Source organism: Rhinolophus sinicus, linkage group LG05 (assembly GCF_036562045.2).
Source record: "Rhinolophus sinicus isolate RSC01 linkage group LG05, ASM3656204v1, whole genome shotgun sequence".
NCBI classification, from domain to species: domain Eukaryota; kingdom Metazoa; phylum Chordata; class Mammalia; order Chiroptera; family Rhinolophidae; genus Rhinolophus; species Rhinolophus sinicus.
The window spans coordinates 163,933,784-163,957,267 of record NC_133755.1 but is presented as its reverse complement, the minus strand read 5'-3'; the positions used below and the strand labels follow the sequence as shown (position 1 = coordinate 163,957,267).

The 23,484-nt window shown below is 34.1% G+C and overlaps 1 protein-coding gene across 7 annotated transcripts in view; it reads right to left on the bottom strand.

Moving 5' to 3' along the window:
- ADGRG6 (adhesion G protein-coupled receptor G6) overlaps window positions 1-23,484 on the bottom strand; it is a 134,131-nt gene that overhangs the window by 26,304 nt on the left and 84,343 nt on the right. For all 7 annotated transcript variants that reach the window (XM_019756637.2, XM_019756631.2, XM_019756635.2 and 4 more), the window contains 12 exons: window positions 22,970-23,055; window positions 20,063-20,115; window positions 18,985-19,047; window positions 15,604-15,746; window positions 13,092-13,203; window positions 11,515-11,579; window positions 10,681-10,891; window positions 9,488-9,659; window positions 7,961-8,101; window positions 5,675-5,779; window positions 4,023-4,068; window positions 2,570-2,676 (listed from right to left, as the gene is read on the bottom strand). In XM_019756637.2, coding sequence (XP_019612196.2) covers window positions 2,570-2,676; window positions 4,023-4,068; window positions 5,675-5,779; window positions 7,961-8,101; window positions 9,488-9,659; window positions 10,681-10,891; window positions 11,515-11,579; window positions 13,092-13,203; window positions 15,604-15,746; window positions 18,985-19,047; window positions 20,063-20,115; window positions 22,970-23,055 — 1,304 coding nt within the window. The remainder of the gene's footprint in view (window positions 1-2,569; window positions 2,677-4,022; window positions 4,069-5,674; window positions 5,780-7,960; window positions 8,102-9,487; window positions 9,660-10,680; window positions 10,892-11,514; window positions 11,580-13,091; window positions 13,204-15,603; window positions 15,747-18,984; window positions 19,048-20,062; window positions 20,116-22,969; window positions 23,056-23,484) is intronic.

Sequence of the window (23,484 nt, the reverse complement as noted above, 5' to 3'; positions counted from 1 at the left end):
TGATGCAGTAAGGAGCAGGGACAGTACCTCTATGACACCAAGAAATGCACCAAGTGATAAAATTCAGCAGGTGCACGGGCTCAGGGTTAGAGAGAACCTTCCCTATCCTCTCCTTGGAACCCCTCAAAACACTGAGGACATGGGACTCCCATAGCACATGGGATAGGATTCAAGTCAGTACTACTTGACTTACAGATAAATCACCTCAAATGGCATTTTGGTTACTCTAAGATGGTTACTCTAAGATTTCTGGTTTACATATTTGGTTACTCTAAGATTTCATTAAGCCAGAAAAATGGTCTTGAGGAAATCTCCAAGGGACTTGTCATTACCGCTTGAAAAAGATATTCTCCTATCTAGGCCAGACAGTTGACTTGAAAACCACAATTTAAACTTGAAAGCCACAATGTAAAATGGAAATTAAATAAAATACTGTTCAGTAATACACATTCATACACAATTTCATGCTGTTTTGTCCTTTTAGAGAATGAAGAATACAAAAATATTTATTCTTCTGAACTAACCAATATGAAAATGTACTAATAAGTATAAAAATCAGTTTTACTACAAAGAAATGTAGCAGAGATATCTGTATATTAGAAGATATGGTTATGGGTCTGAGGCAGAAATTTTAAACTTCTCATATGGTGACATGGGGCAATGCAGACTCTGGGATTATCTTATACAAGTGAATAAAGAGTTTGTAAATCAAGAAACTCTTAACAAAGTCTTGGTGGTCTGGAAAAGCTGAAAGGATGTGGGCTCATCCCCAGAAAGGATAAATTCTGGAAAATATTTTCATCCAGTAGTTTATAATCCCACAAAAGCAGCCAACGTGAAAAATAGAAGGATAGCAATAAAAAAAATGAAAATATCCATATAAGTGTAGAACTATTTAATCAGATGGCAACAGAAAAAGCAATATGTAATTGTAAACTCATGATGAAATTTAAACAACATCTGAAGAAACTGACCATTCAAAGAAGTGGGAAGTCAAACTTTGGTTATAAAGTTTGATTTATGAAGGTGGTATAAAGATGATTCATAATCATCTCTGATAGTGAATTGTGTTGCTGTTATCTATTTATCTAATATAAGTCTTACAACACACACAGTCATGCTTAAAAACACACACACAAACACACATGCACACGAACACAACTGAAATAGTTAAATCAACTAAGCTAAAGCTTGGATATCTGAGTGAGTTATCATGGAAAATAAGTGTTTTCTGAAAAAAAGAGAGCATGGAGGAAAACAGGAATTTTTCTTTGAATCACTTAGGGAAAACGCTACAGTTTAACTGTTAATTTTCATGCTTTAGCGGTAGAGAAAAAATATTTATACTTTGAGAAAGTTAAAAAGTTATTTTCTATGATTGTCACATTTTTAAATGACTTGTTCTTATCCCTCTGAGCATTTTGTACTGGATTGTCAGGAAAATTACAACTTGCAGAGTTGCCATAGGACAATGGCCATTTACATAGGCCAAGTAGATTCATGAGCCAAACACTACATCCCACAGTTCTCACTGCTTCCTCCCAGTCCCACAGGAAGTGGGTGTAAGATTTAAGGGAGGGAATAAACATAACCTGATGTCTGTAATTGGAATTCGAAGAGTTTTATTGCCTCAGCACACATTAATCTCATCTCCAACTAAAAAACAAATATGGCTTGATCCTTTTATGGAAACTATACAGAAACAATGGCTCTGCTATGATCTGAAGGGTGTATTGGGCACCAGAAAAGTGTCTAAAAAACACAAGTGTATTAGATATAAGGTAAAAGTATGAGTCTGTGGATAAATTCAAACAAGTCATGGGAGGTAGGGCAGCTCTAGAAAATCTGGTGGGATGAAAAAAAATTTCGATGCAATTTAATTTAAAACCGTGGGATAGGCTGGCTAATGGGATAAAAACAGGGCCATGGGAAAGAAGGAAGAAAAGAAGGAAAGGATGATATGAAGGCCTAATAGTGAGAGAAATGCTGTCTCTCTTGCAGGCCTGAAAACTCCATATTATCTCTGTAACTAGTCTGTCCTATGAGGCTGTGATCTCCAAGACGAGAATGGCAGTCATTTTAGGTCACAGCTGGCTCACCTAGCATAGCACCTAGTACAAAGTAACATTCAAACACATTGAGTGATAAAATTTATAAGAAAGAACATTTTTGATCAAACTTTTTACAGTTCCCTTCCATGTTAGTAAACCCAACATTGTCTTCCTCTTTAACCTTTCTCTCTCCCCCACTCCCTCGTTGTCTCTGACTCCCTATTTCTCTCTTAATTCAATGGTCTCATGGTGATTTTCTTTTTTTCAGGATTATTTATCATTGCTGTTAATGCTATGAAAAACAGTAGGGTTATTTCTTATAATTACTTTTGCACATTTTTAATATATGATCTCTAATTATATTCTTCATTAAAAATCAAGATTCAGGGTACAGATAAAAATTATCTGGAAATAATTCCCCAAACACATAAGCTAAAAAGGCTAACTCACACATACACATAAAAGTATGCCTTCCAAAATTATATCATTTCAAAATGAGCTTAGAAATCCGCCCCTACCATCAGAACTCCAAAGTGTGTGAGGTGGTCACACAGGCAAACCGTCTCGCTTGCACCTGAATCTGTGTATGCAGTACATCCTGATGTATTCCAAAATCCAGAACCTTCTGCAGGAGGAAGTCAACAAACAGTATGAAAATAACAGCAGGTCAGTTCTTTCTCTATAATGGATAATATCTTCTTCAAAGAAATATGCCTCAATCTCTTCTACCTCACAGTTTATCTGTAAAATGGACACTATTTTTAACACTGCCAATAGTTAGAATACTTTAGATTCCTGGAATCACAGAATGTTAGTGCTAGGTGGGTAGACAGAGATTATCTAGTCAGTGGTTTTCAACTGTGCTCCACTGAAGTGCCTCAGGGGTTCTGCAAAAGTTTGATTCAAGCGTAATATTTAATATATTATAAAATAGACTTCTATAAAAAGAACATCCTTTTTCAAATATGTTACATACTAAGGAAATCTCTGGAGATCAACACATGCTTTTTCTTGGGTCAGTCTGTTTTTGTGAAGACACGAGAACAGAGAAGGTCTTATGTACACAGCAGTCATGAATGGCAACAGCTTATGATAAATGCCTTTAATACATCTGTTCTGACTTTTATGGTATGGTGTGGATATAAGCAACTCATAGATTTGAAGAATATTTTAAGACAGCAAGGTAATAATATCATTTTAAACTATGCATCTAGTAAATCAGGATCTTCTCTAAATGGAGTAACTAAAAACCAAACAACAACAACAACAAAAACTTTCCAGCTATGATAAAGAATATTAAAAAAAGAGGTTTGGAAATCTTTAGACTACATCTCTACCAAGAAGCATCCTGCACTAGCATTGGTTTGATTCAGCCACGATCAAACCAATAGGCCACGATCCTACTGGGGAACCCAAGGGAAGGTGACCAAACTTTAGATTTCCACACCTTACACCTAGAGATTAACCTCTTAATTTTGCCTTTCTCTCTTTATTGTCAAATGTCATATTGAAGGCACATATATTCTTTCAAGTAATACATACCCATTATAACCATTCCTATATTTACATTCCTTTAGTGTTTCCTCCCATAATCTGAAGTCTGCAAGCTGGGTTTTTAATTATATGCCTTATGCATGTCAAATAACATCCTCAGAAGCGTTGTAGAAGAACGAGATCAAGGGTACATTGACATTAGTCTAAAATGGCACTAAAAACGCATACTCTATTTTATAAATAACTGACATCACAGAGGTTTGATTAAAAAAAAAAGTCAAGACTGCCTATTTCCCCTTGCAATGAATAAAAAGTTATAGAAACTAGAATTCATTTCCCAAACTAAAACTTGCACCTCAGTTGCCATCACTCATATTGTGACTCACTCTGGTCTGGGGTGAAATGAAAGGAAACGGGAGTGTCCACCAATGTTTAAAATTCAGTTGTTATTCAGACAGTCCATATTTTAAAACTTACCATTTTTGTTCAGATCCCAGAAGGCACAGATGGGTGTAGGCCCTGTCTATATTAACATAAGAATAAACATGTGAAACTGTGTTTAGAATAAATGGAAAATCACATGATTTGAATATGGGAAAATTGTAAAATGCTAAGGTTTTCACAAAGAAATAGAGCAGCATTAGTCATGATAAGAACGGCAGGCAGTCTAGGAAATCAACTATAACCTCATGAGGAATTGTGTTACCCATTTACTTAAGAGTTACTATATTTGTCCCATCATAAAATGCTATGCTTACTATTTAGCAAACCTCTTTACACTGTAATTGCATCTCATCTTTAAAATTCTCCTTTATGTCTAGGTATATGCCCAAAAAAATTGAAAGGAAGGAGTCAGATAGATATCTGGGCCCCCATGTTCACAGCAGTATTATTCACAACAGTCAAAGGGTGGAAGCAATCAAAGTGTCCAAACATAGAAGATATATCTAGAGAGAGAGAGAGAGAGAGAGAGAGAGAGACATATATATCTAAAATGGAAATATTATCCAGCCTTTTAAAGGGAGGAAATTCTGATACATGCTATATAATATGGATGAACCTTCAAAATATTATGTTACGTGAAATAGGCCAGCCACAAAAGGATGAATGCTGTATGATTCCATTTAAATGAGGTACCTAGAGTAGTTAAATTCAAAGAAGACAGAAAGCAGAATGGCGGCTGCCAGGGGCTGGTGCGGGGGGCGGTAATGGGGAGTTGTTTAATCGGTACACAGTTTCAGTTGGGGAATATGAAACAGTTCTGGAGGTGGATGGGATGATGGTTGCAGAACAATGTGAATGTGTTCAATGTGACTGAACTGTGCCCTTAAAAATAGTTAAAACAGTAAATTGGGTTATATATATTTTACCACATTAAAAAAAAATTCTTTATGGATGAAGGAGCTGAAACAAAAGAGGCCAAAGGGTAAAACAAGGAGGGCAGAGGGATTCGTGACAAAGCAGAGCTAGTTCTTAGATGACTTAACGTCCAAGCCTTAGTCCTTATCAGCCAGTTCACTTCCTACCCGCCTTCCTGCCTTGCCTAATAAATGGCAGAATCGTGACTGGGACCCTCCATAAAAGAGAAAAACCTATGCCTGGGCCACCAGGACAATACAAATGCCCATATAATTTTGATCAAATAAACAGATGATAGCAAGGGTAATGAAGCAATTAAAAAAGTAACCTTTGCCAAGATTTTAGACAACTGCTAACCGCCCCCAAAATAAGTCAAGCCTCTTTCCCGCTAGCAGTGATTTTTGACGTCTTAAAAACACACTCACACACAAAAACCCACAACAACCCAAACCTTTAATGGTATGATTGTACAACTGCATCTAATTGATCTCAAGTAAAAAATGTCGTTTTTTTTTTAGAAATAATGGCCCTTTTCTTCACTCCCATTCTCCTTCCAACTATTGAATGCTAGGTAAGACTAATCTCTCTTAGTTGCCACCATTTACCGTGACCTTAGAATAGGACTTGATGAGCTATTGTCCCCTTTTTGGAAAATTGTCCCCCTCAAAAAAAGTGTCAGTTACCTCTTTTCATGTCATGTATAAAAAATGGCCTCCCATTTCCCTGAAATCGTCTGCCTCTGCTCTATTGTTATTTGTAGATTTTCTTACCTGGTTTCTTGTATGTTTGATTTTAATTCGAACTGGATCCTTCAGATTCTGGATAGTAATGTTTCCAATACTGCATGCCATCACATAACTCACTAAGGTGCCTTTCTTGGTTTTGACAACATTTTAAAGAAAAAGAAATTGTGTATTAGTCAAAAGTACACACGTGTATTTTATTTTGCTGCTCCAAATTAAGCAAACCGTCAGCGTTTTTGACACTTAGGATCTTTATTAAGATCTTCAATTATAGAACATCCTGTTTATAAGCTCAAACTGCTGGCTTTCCTGAAAAAGCTTTGCTCTTTTCCTTATTATAATACATTGAGAGAACATGAGGAGCCAATGTCGTGAGGCAGTTCATAAAACTTCATTCTTGATTGCTGTGACTGATGCCAGCCAGTTAACATCTGAAACAACGCAAACCCATAAATAAATAAAACCCATAAAACCCATAAACTCATGAAAAGCTGTGAAACAATAATATCACTTCCCTACCCTAGAAAATAGATGAAGTCGTTTTCCTTCAGAGAAGTATGAAGAAAATATGGTGTGACAAATTAAAAACAATTCATCTTTCATATCCGTGCCAACAGCCTGACGTGTTTACTAATTTATACTAACTGTAATTCTACTGGATTAAAGGCCCAACCAGAATGTCTGCCTTCTCTGATTGCATACTTGCTGGCATCTGTAGCTTCCACGTCAGAAACAAGCTTGTCAGAAAACAAAATTAGTGAATCTGTGGGCAAAATGATTAGAACTGACAGAATATCTGTCCCACGAGATAGCCTTTCTTCTTCCCATTGTGTTTCTTGTCAAACCTCCTGAAATTCTCTATTGCAGCGTATAGAGTCAGTTGTTTTGGAATAATTGCAGGATTTTTTACATGCCAAATACATCTCAGCATCCAGAATACAGCTTTTTATTACTTTTGTATGGGCATTCTCAATAAGGTCGGCTGCGGCTTTCTTAAAAAAAGAAAACTTGTATTTTGTTCACTATGTGAGGGGAGAACTATAGAACCCTTAAATTTCTTTTACTCTATGATAAACTGACTTTAAAAATCAAACACATTTCCTAATAACAACAGTGACTAGAAAATGCCAAAGGAGAAGGAAAAGATGGTGTGGAGAAGATAAGACTCAAAATGAAACAAAGACAGAGTCTTATTAAGAGTTGTCCCAAACTCTTCCCACTGGGCTCAACCTCTCCTCTGAAGGGACCACCCGTGTCTGCCCCATCATTCACATTCTGTGACACCTGTTGCACGTTTGTTATTGTTTTTAAAGGTGACATGATTGTAAGCCTCAAATAATTTTAACAAATGCAGTTTTATGTGTTTGTGGCTATTAAATCCTTCAGAGTAATTAGATGTAATTGCACTCTTAATCTACTCAAAATTTTTTATACAGATTGTTCCTAAGACTCTTGTTGATACAATTTTAAAGTTTTGGAATTACCATAAACTATTCCATGGTATTCCTTTTACCTACATGCAGCCTACTTTGTCATTCTTCCACATGTGACATATAGGGCAGATCTATTAGAATCCAGTAGTCTACTTTCCTTGAGACTTGCCACTTTCTCTTACATAGGTCTCATTGTTTGATATATACTGGTATCTCCAGTTTAATAGATAACTTTTATTTTTTTTAGAAAAAGGCTGAGTAAAACTGCTCTAGATCGGGTTGTACTTTCAAAGGGAACCAGAGGTCACCAGTGTTTGCTGGCAGTGGATTTCCTAGTATCTAGAAATGATGCCAATAAAAATGATAATATGTGCTTAGCACAATGCCACCCTACTCTGGGAATGTGTGAAGGCCAAAGGTCATTTGAAATACTAATGGGAAAACTGATTAAAGCCAAGAATGCTGCTCATTATGTAAACAGTGCTTCCCGCTGAATTAAAGCAAAACAAAACAAGACCTTTCCTTTGGCACACGATTTCTTTAACTCCAAAGGTTTAAATTGCTGGAGAGTATAACATATTTAACAAAAGTTATGACAAATAGTAACTTCTCTATGAATTCCATTTCTAATTATATCATGCCAGTCTTAATCTAATATCTGATTTATTTAAAAAAAAACTTAAATGAACACATCTGTTGATACTCATGTAGTTATTTGTAATAAAATATTTAAACAATTATGTTAATTTTTTTCATTTTTCAAAGTACAGTAGGTTAATTTTTCTACCTCTGGATATATTTTCAAAGAATCTAAACTTTCATTTTCCTTTTGAACAGAGAAACTCAATTTGCAATTGAAAATAATTTAATGAACACTTACCTGGAAAAGTCCAGTTTTATTGAAGAAAGTAAACTGTGCTCTTTTAACTAATACAGAATATTCCTGACTTAAATTCTTAAGTAAGCTTGGAGGCAAAATTACAGAAGCCAATGGATCCATTTGTCCACTCTCAAAATCCATCTGTCACACAAAGAGATATATTGGTTGAGTAATCACAGTTAAATTGCAATGATAAATTTACTTTACATACTGAGAAAGGCAGGAGAATAACTATAAGTAGCACCTTGGTTAGGACCAGGACTTCCCTTAACCTCTACCACAGTCCCTGCCCTCCTGGTGAATCCCTGTAGACAAAGGTGTAGATCTCATTGAGGTTTGCAAATGTGGCAAAGCAGAAAATGTGCTGAATTTAACTAAGGCAAGTGAGATATCTACAAATCAGTTAATATTTTCAAGTATAAGACTTAGATGTATACCTCATGGATTTTGAGCTTTCCTCAAAACACACAGTGAAAAATAACTATCAAAAAAATGGCTGGAGTTAATGTATTTGATTGCTGAGAATGAGTATCTCCACATAGAGAAAGCAGCTGAAGTTTCACGAACACTCTTGGATGTCATTTTTATTGAACCCACAGATCAGGCCAAAGAGTGTTTTCTTGCAAATGGACTTGGAATGAGACTGAGACTGACTGAGTTTTCACTCTTAAAATGCCAAACAAAATTACTCCAAAGAGCCCGAGTCTAAAGCAAAATAAAGTTCTTCATATCTAGATTTTAAAATATTTTATCTTGGGTTTTCTCCACAGTTAAGAAGTATTACATGCTACTTGTGCATTCTCCCATGTCAAGGATGACGTTTCAATCATTTCATTTGCCCACGTGGTTAACACTGTCTAACACACAGTAGGAACTTGAAAATTATTTGCTGAAGTGTCACTTGAACAGGTCAAAGAGGCTTTCCAGCCTTCTTCTGACCCCAGCTTTCTCGTCCAGCCTCACCATCACCTGTCCTTTATAGCCTTCTACATCACTGGTTCTCAAAGTAGAATCTTCTGACCAGCAGTATCAGCCACACATGGGAACTTGTTAAAACTGCAATTTAGAGTTCCACCTTGGACTGATTAGATTGCAATCTCTGGTAATGGGATCCCACAATCTGTTTTGACAAGTTTGCCAGGTGTGTGATTATTACACACATCTGGGAGAGCTACCATCAGAGAATATACCATGATTCGTCCCACCTTTGGGCCCTTAATAAAGCTCTTTCTTCTCACTGAACTTATCCCCAACCCCTGTACCCAACAGGGTGGCCTCCGCTCATACTTTAATACTTAGCCCTACTATCACCTCTTGTAGAAAGTAAGTTACCACCTAGCTTCTGAAAACATGCCTCCTCTATGTGCCCACATACCTTATGGTTATGCTACCATTAACCTTAGTCAGCATTTGGACCTGCCTGTCACTCCTTGGACCAGTATATCTCCTTGAAGAGCAACTGGTAGGTGATCAGGAAGTTCTGACCTGTCTAATTAATCAAAGTTAAAGAAACCACTATCTCATTACCTGGAAATACGATTCATTATTGCTTGGAAGACTGATGCTAAAATTTAACATTTCACTGGTTCCTGGAGATAGGGATGATACTCCAAGAGCCAAATTCCGAGTTGTAATATTCACACGTGATGTGCTATTTAGGTCTATTTTGAAGGCCAATTCATCAATTGTTTTTAAAGCTCTAAAGAAATGACAAGTAATACCACCATTAAATAACATGGTTTAGGTACTTACACACATATGATTAGCAAGACAAAATACAAACCAAAAAAAATTGTGTTTAAATTGTCTGATTTTAACATGAACACTCACAAAATTACACCAAACCACAAAAATAGCAGTTAATACATAGAATCACAGTGATAATGCATCCTCAAGAGAAATAATGCTTTAAGGAAAATCAACAACTAAATCTTAGCCTTTCTTTCTTCATATGAAAAATACCCTTCCAACTTCATAACTGAGTCAGAACCAAAGAAAATAATGCAGTAAAGTTTTGAACCGTAAGACACTGTAAAAATTAGTTTATAATTACTATGTAGATAAGGTAAGTTACCTATGTCATAATTCATCTTAACAAATATAAAATTTTCATCAAAGAAATTTGGTTGAAAGGAAGGAAATTGAAAAAGTTAAATATCTTAATATTAATACATTAAATAAAATAATTGGATACAAATTGAATTGTATAAAAATGGGTACATTTTCTCCCTGCCCCAGGCATTTTCATTCCAGAAGTATAAGAATCACATAGCTGTGGCAATTCTATGCCACAGTTCATAGGACAGCGACTCATAGTGACTAAGTTATGTCTAAAAGATATGAATTAAATGATAAGTGTCTCCTTTGCAAACAAAAAAAAGTGTCATCAATTAATATTTGTGATAGTTTCCTCATCTTTTGAATTAACCTCAGTTAACACTTTTCAAATGAAAATGAAATGCTGATTATGATTTTCTGAGACTATTCAATATCTTGCCAGATGACAATTCTAATCATTTTGTAAATTATTATCTACAAAAATAAATAAATAAAGAAGTTCATTTTGTGAATGATCTTGAGAAACATCAATGGATTTCCTAGAGATTTAAACTATGAAGTAGGAGCAACAAACATTCACATGTATGACAAATTATGTAACAACACATGCATCCAATAAATTTTACTCTCCAGAAGGAAAAACAAAACAAAACAAAACTTACTCAGAAGAAGATTCAAGCAAGTCACTGTCTGGACTGGTTAAGATATTAGAAAATATATTCATTAAAGTTGAGCCAAGAGTTATATCAATGTTTTCTTCTTTATTCACAATCCTTTTGACCTGTTCTACAATGCTGGTAATATTGGCTGAATTTAAGGTCTGCCCATCACCAGTTAAATTTAAAATCTGATTGGCAACTTCATTTGCTTCCCCTACAGAAAGGCAGAAGAAATAACACGCAGAGTTTTACTGTTTTTTGAGCATTTTCAGGATCCAAAATATAGTGTGATATTTCACTTCATAGTTGAAGCAGGAAATCAGGCAGGTTTTCTGTGTATAAAGCCTAATAACAAACTTCACCAAAGTATTTCTTCACATAAAGAGACTAACTTCTCTCTTTAGTAATATACAAATTGTGCTTTTGAGAAATTTAAGTAAATAACCAAAGGGACCAACAAATAGCTAAGGGGACCAAACAGCTAAAGGGACCAATATTCACACATAGTTCTAAGAGAAATGCACCCAATATCACTGACTAAGTGTACATTTGTGGTTTAAAAAATAATTGAAAACTATAAAACATCAATGCAAATATCAACTGGTATATTATTTTTAAATATTCTCTAAAATTTTCTATTTTTAATCTCCTTCAGAATGAAGGAGAGGCAGAATGAGAAAAAACAGCATCTTCTAAGTAAGAGAAATAATCATTTGCCTAGCTTTTAATATTACAATAGTATCACAGCAGAAGAATGTGTCTGAATAGGATGAAAACCATGGAGTATGAGGCCATTTCAATTTGTCTTTCAGAACCAAAGAAAAATTGCTCACTTACTTGAACAATTGGAGATGTCAGGAGGCCCCCAGTAGGCTAAAGATGTGTTGACAGGGTCATGATAACTATGAAAGAAAAAAAGATATTTCACATATTTGGCATATATGACATTATAAATGGCAAAATTAGTTAATAAAAAGGTTTAGAATTTGCCTTGATATCTAGGTAAGTTTCATTTGAAAATAAAACTGTAATTCATTGAAATTAAACTCATTAAACATTCTTATTGGAAAAAAAATCAGGTGCATGAATCATGGAAAACAAAATACTAGCAAGAGCCTGTAGCCTAACCTAGGATACATCAGGTAACTAAGGTTAAAGGCATATTTGGTAACATGGGTCAAGTACTGCTTTAAGAACTTTCTAGATAAAATCTGATGTTCATTTCACATAACTCTGTAAAGCAGATTATAGTCCATGTTTTATAGATGAGGAAAAAGACTAAGATAAGTCACGGAATTTTCCAAGGTCTCTCAGCCAGGAAGAGGTAGACCCATGTTTCACCCTCAAGTCTTAAGTCTCTATACCCCCCTATTTCCTCCTTACCACGTGTCAAACACAGCAGTAGGTTCAAACTATTATACCATGTTTCCCCGAAAATAAGACCTGGCCGGATCAACAGCTCTAATGCATCTTTTGGAGCAAAAATTAATATAAGACCCGGTCTTATTTTAATATAAGACCGGGTATAATATAATATAATATAATATAATACTGGGGATAATATAATATATATATTTGTGTATATGTGTGTATATATATATATATATATATTTGTGTGTATGTATATATATAGATATTACTGGGTATAATATAATATAATATAATATAATATAATACTGGGTATACTGGGGATAATATAATATATATATTTGTGTATATGTATATATATAGATATTACTGGGTATAATATAATATAATATAATATAATATAATGCCAGGTCTTACATTAATTTTTGCTCTATTAGAGCTGATGGTCCAGCTAGGTCTTATTTTTGGGGAAACATGGTATTTCTACTTGGGCAGTTCCAGTTTCTGAATTCCTCCACCAAGAGAACTCTACTTAGAGAGAAGGTAGAGGGTGAAGAACTGGAATTGACTTGCAGTTGACCTGTCTGAGGTTTCTGTTCAACATTTAGGGAAAATCTACACACTGACAGCGTCCATTAGAAGACCGCCCTAACATGGATCCTGCCTTTATTCTCTCTTTTGCTGCCTCATCCCTCTCCAAAAGTAGCCACTCCAAATAGCTTAAAAGTCTTAGAATTTCAGAGGTATGTTCAAAGGCTGTGAGCTGGCTTGGTTCATCCATATACCTGGTGCTTCTCTCTTTCCAAATTTCTCCATCTTTGGAAAAGGTGAAATTAGCATGTTTCTTGGAATAAAAATGCTTGTATTGGTAATCTACCTGCCTCATCTTTACCCCCTGTGGTGTGTATGATTTTGGCACACACAGAGATTCCTGCCCTTCTTTCTAAACAATACATAATGCCTGGGAACCGTGGTGCAACATGCATAAGAACCCTGGGAAGATAGATGACATGGAGTTTGCTGGCAAGAGTCAATGAAAGTATTACCATATCCGTGAAGCAGAATAGTTCCTCTTCCCTGGACAAGGAAGCTTATATTCAGATGGTGTGATAAGTGGCCATCGATAGCCCTTGGGCTCTTCCTCGGCAATACAAAAAGCTATGTGAAAATAAGAACCAACATGAGAAATATTAATCTATTCTTTGAAGTTAGAAGTACAAGATGAGAGCAAAACAACCATGCTGGTAATTACGTATTTATTTTATGTAATACTAAAATATTAGGCTTTTATGTTCAGAATTTGTAAAAATTTAGAAGTTATGCAAAAATAAACATTTAATGCATTTCAGATACAAAAGTTATTACAGCTTACAAAACCATCAAATAAAACCACATATTTACATGAGCATAACACATAACATACATTATGATTCTAATGTAAATCACTAGTAGATAAAATCAGTAAAAGAAAGATTTATTCAAGAAATACACACTACACAAAATGAAAATCGTCCTGAAATATTCAAAATGTAAATTCCCCACTGATCTTATTTTTCAAAAGAGTGTCTCCATAGTATTATCACTGAATTGCGAGCATATTTCATGGAAAAATCTCCAGTTGTTCTTAAAGCATCTTCTACCCGGAAGTCTGCTGGGGAAATGGCAAGAAGACACCTGTGAGCCATCTTCACCACCTTACACATACACCTTCATCCTCAAATCATCCCACCGGTTGTTTGAGAACTCCTTGGGTCAGTGTCATGCCATAAATAATTTACAATTTCAAAAATATCAAAATAAAAGCAATATATCAACAACAACAAAATCTTGTATCTCAGTACTGAAAAATAGCAAGTTATATCAGACCATTGGGAATCAGTATCGCAGTCACCAATTTTTTAACATTTCAATAACCTTTCCATCTTATTCTGAGCCTTAAAATTGTCAGGATTTGACTCTTTTTTTTTTTCAGTTGGTAGAAACTTTTCTTCACAGAACCACTTGCAAAAAAACAATAGAGTGTAGGATTTAAATTAAGCGGTATAAATTAACATGTCTAAGTATGCAGAGAGAGTTGTTCTGGGATTCCTCAGCCACTGGGGACAGAGAAACAGTTAGTCCTCACAGGGCTACTTCATCATATATAAACTACCATTGGTCAAGCTACTTCTTTGTGAAGACGCCTATGTGTGAAAGGGTAACATTTGTATGTCCTCACCCCCAAGAAGCCCTGCTTGTAAAGGAACAAGCAATTTCCCACAGATGCTCAGAAACTGTTGATGATGACTTGCATTCCTCCATCTCTGTGAGTTCTTTGTAAATGTGTATGTTGACACATTAGAGATGGGTGGTTCCCTGTAGAAGCTAAGATGCCGGCTCCTTTATTACACTGTGATTCTGGTCTCAGTCATAATCACGGTTTTTAGAGGCTGAGGAATATAGTTGCTTCCCCTACTTCAACCTCCTGCCGTGTGTTTAAGGAAAAGTGTCAAAATTTTCTTTTGATCTCCACTAATGTACCTAATCATAATATAGTTGTAATTATATAATAACATTAGAACAATAGCTTTGCTTTTGTTGTCCAGATTTTTGATCATTTGCTTTTCTAAACTTTGCCTATCAAACCTCCTTCATTTATTTATTTAAGTATCTAAGTGCTGGGGAATGTGCTGGGTCCTGGGAAGAGGTGGGAAGTTAAAGAAAAATAAGATTTGTTCTTAAGCCAGAGGAAATTCCTGTTTAAAGGAAATACATATAACACAAATAGGTCCAGTTAAATACTCTGGTCTCCTAATGTCCATGGTGCTCTAGGTATCTGGGCAGCAGGAAGTGGGGCCTCAAGGCACTGAGATCTGTCCATACAAGTGACATCAGAAAAGGCTTCATAGAAGGGGTGGCTTTGGGCTGTCTTTAACACTACATAGGTGATGAGCAGGTAGATGGTGAGAGTAGAGAAGGGCAGCTTGGGCAAAGATATACAAAGGAAGCATAAGAGAGAGGGCAGGTTTGGGGAGGTGCACGCAGTACCACGCATGTGGCTGGAGTTTAGAATGTAAATGGTGGCTAGGGAAGATTTGAATCTAGGTCCTGGATAACTCCCAGTTTTTTGGCCTATTCCAGTGAAGACAGTGGTGTCATTCTTTAATGGAGACAGATCCGGTAGAGGAGGAAATGTTTTATACCAATTCCTTTTATAAGATTTACCTCATTAGAGTTTCCATATGCACATATATATACACTCTTTATTCCTAAAGTTGAAGCCAGTTCTGGTCAAGACTATCCTGGCATTGTGCTCAGACTCTTTGTATTATCATAATACCACCCCAGCCCCCCTCCCCCACACTGGCCAAAAGAGAGTATAAACTCTCCTCTGCCTCTTTCATTCCCTTAGATTCATAGGTATCGATTTGCTACAACGTCACCACTATGATGAATTTCATCAACAGAAAAAATAGCTTTAAATAAACAACACACATAGGACGAATATTTTTGTTGTTTCAATTAAACCTAATAGTTATATAAAACGCATATTATAAAAAAAATATTAAAGGCACTCACCCAGTTGCCTCACGTTCACTGTATATAGCCTCAAGCCGTCATCCAGGGACTCATTACTTTTCAAGAGCTTCTGCTGAATGACTTTTCCTTCTAAATTGAGATTGTTGGTAGCATTGTAAACTAGAAGGGCCCAAATCACCAACCTAGGAAAACATTGTAGATAGAACTGTTGTTGGGTTGGTTGTTTTTTTGGTTTGTTTTTTTTTTGGTAAAAAAAATAGACCATTTGGATATAGTAGTTAAGAGGGATGATCATAAAGTGTTGAGACTAAAAAAATATGCGAAGACATTCATAAGTTTCTGTTGCTGCATAAATGGTAGTACTGAAAATGTCTCTATTTAAATAATTTTATAGGATATTGCATGTATAATTCTATCACATCAGATCACATCATCCCATTTATTTTGAGAAACATTTTTAGTAAAATTTAATAGCAAGCATGCAAGAAAAAGACATACTTATGATTAATTCTACATTTTTATAGACAAAAATAAAGGATTTTAGAAAAATTAAATTTCAACTAATTTGATTAAACTAATCATTACACTTTTGAGATTATTAAGTGTTATTGTTTACAAATGTGTTACAATTTCTTGAGAATTGTAAGAAACAATTTGCCATCTCAGTAAAGCATTTGCAAGTACTTTGCATGGGGAAAAGTTACGAACTAAGTACTCAAAATATACTCAATGATTGGCCAGCATATTACTGAAGAAGTTTGTAGACTGTCTGACCTTGAATGTCTTTAAGAAGGAAATATCTCTATGGGAAACAGAAATGTATCCTAAAGGCCCCATCAAAACTCTGGCTCTACAATTTGAAGTAATATAATTTTCTGATGAATCACAATCCTAGCTATAGTCAGTTACAGAAATCAAAACTATTAATTCAACATTGAGGTAAAGTTAAGTGACATTATTTTGTCAGGTAGAGGGTAACATTTTTCCTTTATATGTGCAAGCTCTGGGTTTACAATAGAACTTCCTTCTTTATATTGTGAGGATAAATGAATATGAGTAAGGCATTATATCATCAATATCAGTTAATGTCCACATGCCAAAGTCAAAGCAGTAGCATTGTTTTTGAAATAACTATAAAGCTACTCAGTGGAAAACCATGCCATATTTTATTATGAAATTCTTTGGTTATCAATGAAAATGAAATCGAGTATTAATATATTTGTGGCCCTGAAAGAAAAGAAAAAAATTAGTAAAACATTTTCTATTGAAGGTTAGATGAAAATAAGAATAGCTCTAATTTTTCCCAAAGTATCTATTCTAATCTCAAAGACAAAATGCTCTACTGTCTTCATAATTCATTCTGAAGGGCGATTCACCTCTAAAATGATCTACTGCTTAATATTCAGATGTAAGCCATATTTCAGGATGAGATAAACATAGATGTGAATATAATGAACTGTGATAACTAAATTTTTAACATGGCCTAAGAAAAAAAGTATCCCTTGATTAAATTATCATTGGAAGATAAGCTTTGCCATTACTAAGCTCTCTCAGTTCGAATTGTGACCTTTACTTCTCTTGAATATTGAGAACATAATTAGCATAATGTATTGTGGATGATATTGAATACCAAATTCAGCAATTCAAGAATGACCATGAATTGTCACAGGTCTTATCTGGATTGTTTTCCTCTCTCATCCTGAAAACTGAAACTATTTATAGTTCTACAAAGTCAAGTTCTATCTGTTGTTACCATCAGTCATTCTTTCTTTGAATAAACCAGTCTCTGTGACTTTGGTTTCCTGTCTGTCTAGGCGATAGAGTATGATAGTGTTATCTGAAGCTATGGTGTGTGTTGTGTTACAATCTAACTGAAAGGAAATGTTTGGAAAAAAGTGTGTGTGTAAAACTAGTGGACTATGGTTTTAAGAAAAACTATGAGAGACTACAAAGGTTTATCAGGAGCATTAGAAAGTAGAAAAAAAGAGAGTGGGGAAAGACTGTAAGAATACATCTTTAAACAACGTCAAGTGTTCATACCAAAAAAAAAAGGAAATGTGTGAATTTTCCAATATACATTGTCATATTTCACTCTCCCTATAATTTCTGTGACGTTATCCAGTGGTTTGACAGACAGGAAACTGAAGTTCCATAAATTTAAATGTCTTTCCTGCAAGAGTTTCTGAGGTGCTGACATATACTAATGTTGGCTGATTTTAATATTGTCAGGGAGTAGAAGAATCACAGTAAGTGAACTAAAAAGGGCAATGCTGACTTCCTGAGGAGGGTCTACCATTGGTGATACCCTACCCTAGGGCTGTTCTAATCACTAGACAGCGTCCAGCAAAGCGATCCTGATTGCTGCTGGGTCTGTGATACAAGACTCAATATGACCTATCAGTAACAGTTGGAGAAGAAATTATTTGGTTAAGTAGAGGAGAAACGTTCTGTCAGCATCAACAATATTCGAGGAGTATTAAAATACATTACTCTATACTTCAAATCATAAAGGAAACGGAACAATGTCAGGAAATAAAAACAAATGTCCCTAATCAGATAGCTGAATCCTGTTTGTTGAATATATACAGAAATACGTTTCAAATGTAACTTTAAAGACATCTTTTTCTCATGAATAGAAAAAGAAAAAAGAAAAAAGAAAAAAAAAAAAGAAAAATCTCTGGTCAGCACTCATATGGAATTTTATTTTTATCTTTTCATAATATATCACCTGAAAAGAAGTATATATTCCATCATTATGATTGTAAATCCATAATTTAAATTGAAATGAAGCAAGACTTATGCGAATTTTTGCTTTTCAAGTAATATTTTGTGTGTTCTATAAAGATGCAATATAATACTTTGAACACAACTAAATGTATTCCATTTAGGAGTTTAGGTTGTTTTTCATTATATGGTGCTCTAAACAGCTGGCTTTTATATGCTGACTGATTATATATGATGGACATATCCATTAAATTACCAGCCTGAGTCATGATATTGATACAAATTTAAAAGGAGGCTTCAGAAAATTAGCTGTTGGCTTTAAATGCAGGAAATATTGTGGCACCTATTACCCATATTATTGTATGCTATCATACATAAATACCTTACTTTTTCAAAAGTTATAACAATTTTATTTTTCTTTGAAGGTGGAAATAATAAAACTAAGAATTCACTAATTTTAAATATTCTACTTCTGAATTATTTTTCATTCGATGTATATTTCTATCCAGTCTGCTGTATTACACTTTTGACTACAAGAAAAAAAGTGTGCATTAGTGTTAAAGAAATAATCTAAATGTGCAATGTGATTAAAATGGTTCTTTCCTGTCTCACTGCTTTCGTTGGTCTTACCAGATAGTCAAAACAGAGGACAAGAGAAAGCGTGCTACACCTTCAGTCAGACTTTCTCAGTTTTACCTTTGATCATTCACAATGCTTCTCTTGACTTTAATCTTGTCCTCTCCCGTGCTCAGGTGAAAGCTATAAATAAAAACATGTATATTCATTATCAACCTTGTCTGCCACACCATCTCATTACAAAATTTGAGGAGGTATAAGAAAGAGGTAGAACGCACATTCTAAGCCAGTGCTTCCAAAGGTATGTTCTGAGGTTCTAGTTCTTTCATATGCATGAGCCAACCTAGCTCCACAGTCAAATAAACTCGGTGATTACATGCCCTTGCTCTCTTTTCAAGATTCACCATGCATTTTAGTATAGTAAAGCATCTGAGATGTTCTGATATATAGAAACCTGCTTCCGTTCGTTTAACAATGTCCTCATTGAACTCATTTGACCATTCAATTTCTTTGTGTTATTATATCTCTTGGGTTCACAGAATATATGCTTAGGGTTCATGTAATACACTTTAGAAAGTGAATTTAAGTATAAAACTGTGAAAACCAGGTGCAGAGGAGCATATACAGATGATATGATTTGCTAGGGAGTTGGTGGTATATTTAAATAGAAGAACAGCGAAAGGTAATTTTGAAAAACTAGTTTGTAATTGGCTACAGATGTCGTATAGAAAAATGATCTCCAAATTGGGGTACATGCAGCCCAAAGGGTACTCTAGGTGATCCATTGGGTGTGAGAAGAAACTAACAGAACTGCTATTAATATTTAATTATCCTCTTTTAATTTGCAATACATTATAATATATAATATATTGGTTAAGTAATACATATTCAAACACACATATATGCAATTTATTTAAAAATCACAAATATTTTTTGGAAGTACAAGCTAAATTTTAAACAATTATTGGGATCCAAGATCAAAATATTTTTTAAAACTACTGCTATAACATTAAAGTTTTTTGTGCAAAGAAATGACATAATACAGTTGTTTGAGAAAGATTATGAATGTGTGTGTGTGTGTGTGTGTGTGTGTGTGTGTGTGTGTGTTGTGTGTAGGGAGAATCAGAGAGAAAGAGAGAGAGCAGTACTAAATTAGACACTACGTTTTAGTTCTCAAATAATTCATTCTGTCGTTTACCTGATATTAACCACATAGACAGTGTAGTTCCAATTTTGGAAGGTTGAATTGAGCTGAAAAATACAATGGAAAAGGGTGAGTTTTGGTAATGCTTAAAAAAAAAAAAAAATCTGAATCAAGTTTCTTCCCTCCCAAAAGATAAGTTGTTATTGGACTGAGACCGTGGGAAAAATCCCAGAGAGCTAGAGGAGTGAAAGTAAGGTAAAGATAACAGTTACTGGATCATTGTATGCCAAGAACTTTACAAATGTTATTCCTTTCACTCTCACAATAACTAATGAGATAGGTATTATCTGCCCCTGCCGTCTTATAAATGAAGAAACTGAGCTTCACAGATATGAAAGAGCTTGCCTAAGGTCACCCAACTAAGAAATAGCAGATCCCAGATGGGAACCCAACTCTGTCTGTCGGTAAACACTACACTTTCCTCTCTAGCTCATATTATAATGGACCTCCAAATTAGCTGTAAGAAGGTATGTAGAGAAGATTAGCACAATAAACACCTTCCATATTCTATATTCAACAGACATCAAGGCATAGTAAAACATGTTTTTCTGGTAATTATCCTCTCACAAGAATGTTAGCAGTAAGAAAAGTTATAAATTAACAATATAAACCTTTAAAAAAACAAAACAAAAATAAGTTCAAGATTATTGAGAATTATATTTTATTATGTGATTATTTAAGTCTTTCTAGGTCTCAGCATCAGACTTTTTTAATGAAGCAATAGATTTTTCTCAATATAAATAATAATCTTCCTTGATGCATTCATTATTCAATACAATCACAAAATAGGATTTCCTGACTGACATGAAATTCTCTTATTTATGTATCACGCCTAAGGGGTTTTTTGGTCTTATTTCATATACACATTTAGCCCTCCCAGCAAGCATTTCTAAAACTGAATGGAAATTTTAGGAAAAAGTGTTAAAAATTCTAGCAAAAGTGTTAAAATTTAACACCTTAAATATTTTAAAATAATATTTTAAAATTATAAATAGTAATAATATGAATCAGACACACTACTTATATGTTCTGTTATGCAGGATCTGCTTTAGTATCTTGTATATTAAACTGAAAAAGTGTCCTGTCAAGTTTAGCTTCAGATGAGAAAGATGCTATATCGAAAACCATGCATAAAATAAATACAAATGTAAAATTATATCTGTCTAACGCAGATTCTCCACTGACTGCTAATTTTCAAGATTCATAACATTAGAAGTGGTTTATTTGAGAACAAAAATAAACAATTTTATATTTTGAAAACATTCTGACAAAAAAAACAAAAAGAATAATGCTGGAAAAAAATGGGATTCAAGAAATACTCTTTTGTAAAACCTACTCTCCCTTTAGAAATTAAAAACATTTAGTGTTTAAATTACTTACTAATGTATTATTCCAAAAGTAAATGGTATATTTGTCTTTGACTTCTATTGGAGAATTTCACTTTTACCCCCAATTTTGTAGCAGAGTTGTTAATCACATACTATTGTTTCCTGTGGTCAACTTGTTTAAAAATAAAACTGTTTTCCTATCATTCTTCAAATACATTAGTTTGGTGCAAAAGTAATTGTGGCTTAAAAGGTTAAAAATAATTGCAAAAATCACAATTAGTTTTGCACCATCCTAATATTATATGTATATATTGTCACCACTACCTCTCAATGTATTGTTTAACTTTCTATTGTTACCAAGGACACATTTATCAGACACATATAAGAAAGTCCATTTTTCTTACTTGAGAATGTATACCCAACTGACTTTATTCACAAAAACTCTGAACTGTAATAGTGTTATATATAAAACGCAGTACAAAGTCTCACAGTATGCTGTATATAGGGGGGAAAATACAAAAAATAGACACCTGTATAAAATTAAACTCTGAGATTGTCATCAAGAAGAAAATGAAAAAAATCCATAGGTTGTATTTGTAAGATATAAAAAAGAAATAAGATATTGACTTTTTTTTAAATTGGAAATTACCAAAATTTTCATTAACTTAATGCAGGTTAAATAAATTATAACCTAAACATCCATCAACAGAAAACTTGTTAAATAAATACTACATAGACGGTGACATAATGGAATCTGATGCACTGTTTAAAAAAAAAAAGATTAAAAAGGTCTCTATCTACTAACATTGCAAACCTGGGAATAACAAAATAAGTACAGTGTAGAACGGTGTGTAAACTATGTTACTTTTGTAAAGTAAAAAGGAGAAAAAGTAAGAATCTATAATCTTCTTTTATATGCACAAAGAAATTCTGGAAAACCAAAGAAAAAGTGACAGTAATTTCCAACTAAATGGGTTGATCTCCAGACAGGTGAGCTACAAGGATGGGTGGAAGATTTTCATAACACAGTAAGTACTCATTTAAAGTTATCAATAGGTTCTGCAAGTTGAAATGAAATGATGTATAATGAAACCAATTTCACCACAGACTAACTGATATGAATAAGAGTTAAGTTTCTTTTGCATCTTATCAACGTTATAACTGAACAACGTTGAATGAAACAGTATTATTCAAGGACCTACTGTATATATTTTAATACTCTTTGGTTTTTGAATCAGTCAAACAATTAAATTACAAAAAGCAACACACTTTTCAAAACAGTGCTGAAAATATATGGATATAATAATAAATAAAGATACCTACCAATACACATTTCCATTTGTGTGACACTGCCTTATTTAGACATTAATAGTCTATTAGTCCTTTTTTTTCAAATTCACCTCTCTTTCTATACAGAACACCTTACTAATATATCGATTTATACATTTATAATGAATAGTATCTATGCTTCAGTATGATCTGTGTATTCAGTTACCCAAACAGTAGGGAACTTTCCAGATTTCCAGAGGTTAATGATTTAAAACCAAAAAAGAAATTTTACAAGTTCACTTACCCATTCTGCCACCTTGCTCTGTACTTTTACCTCAGGGTGACGAAGGATGTTTTGAATCACTATGGAAATTCTATAGATAATTCCATCTGTCCATTGGAAATAGGATTTAGGCCATTAATTAAATTTTATAGTCATATAATTATCAATGTAAATTTACAATCACATAATTTCATACAATTTAAAAGAAACACTGTCTACTAGGTACAGAAATTTTCTGAGGTATTTTGACTTTATGCTCATCGACCTTTGCAATTTCTTAAAAATAGTTATCAGTTTACTCACAGATAATTCATTGCTCTTAAATTATCACCTGCATGTTTCTCTGTATTTTTAAATTCTACAGATTTCTGATATTTATGGTCTACAAAGTGGTGATTTTTTCCATGTACACTTTGAATTCTTGTTACAAGGAATTATCTTTTTTTGTACATTATAAATAGTTTGGCCTGTGAAAACTTGTATGAGATGATAGGCAGGCGTTAACTTGAAAAAGAACGGGTATACACATATTCACT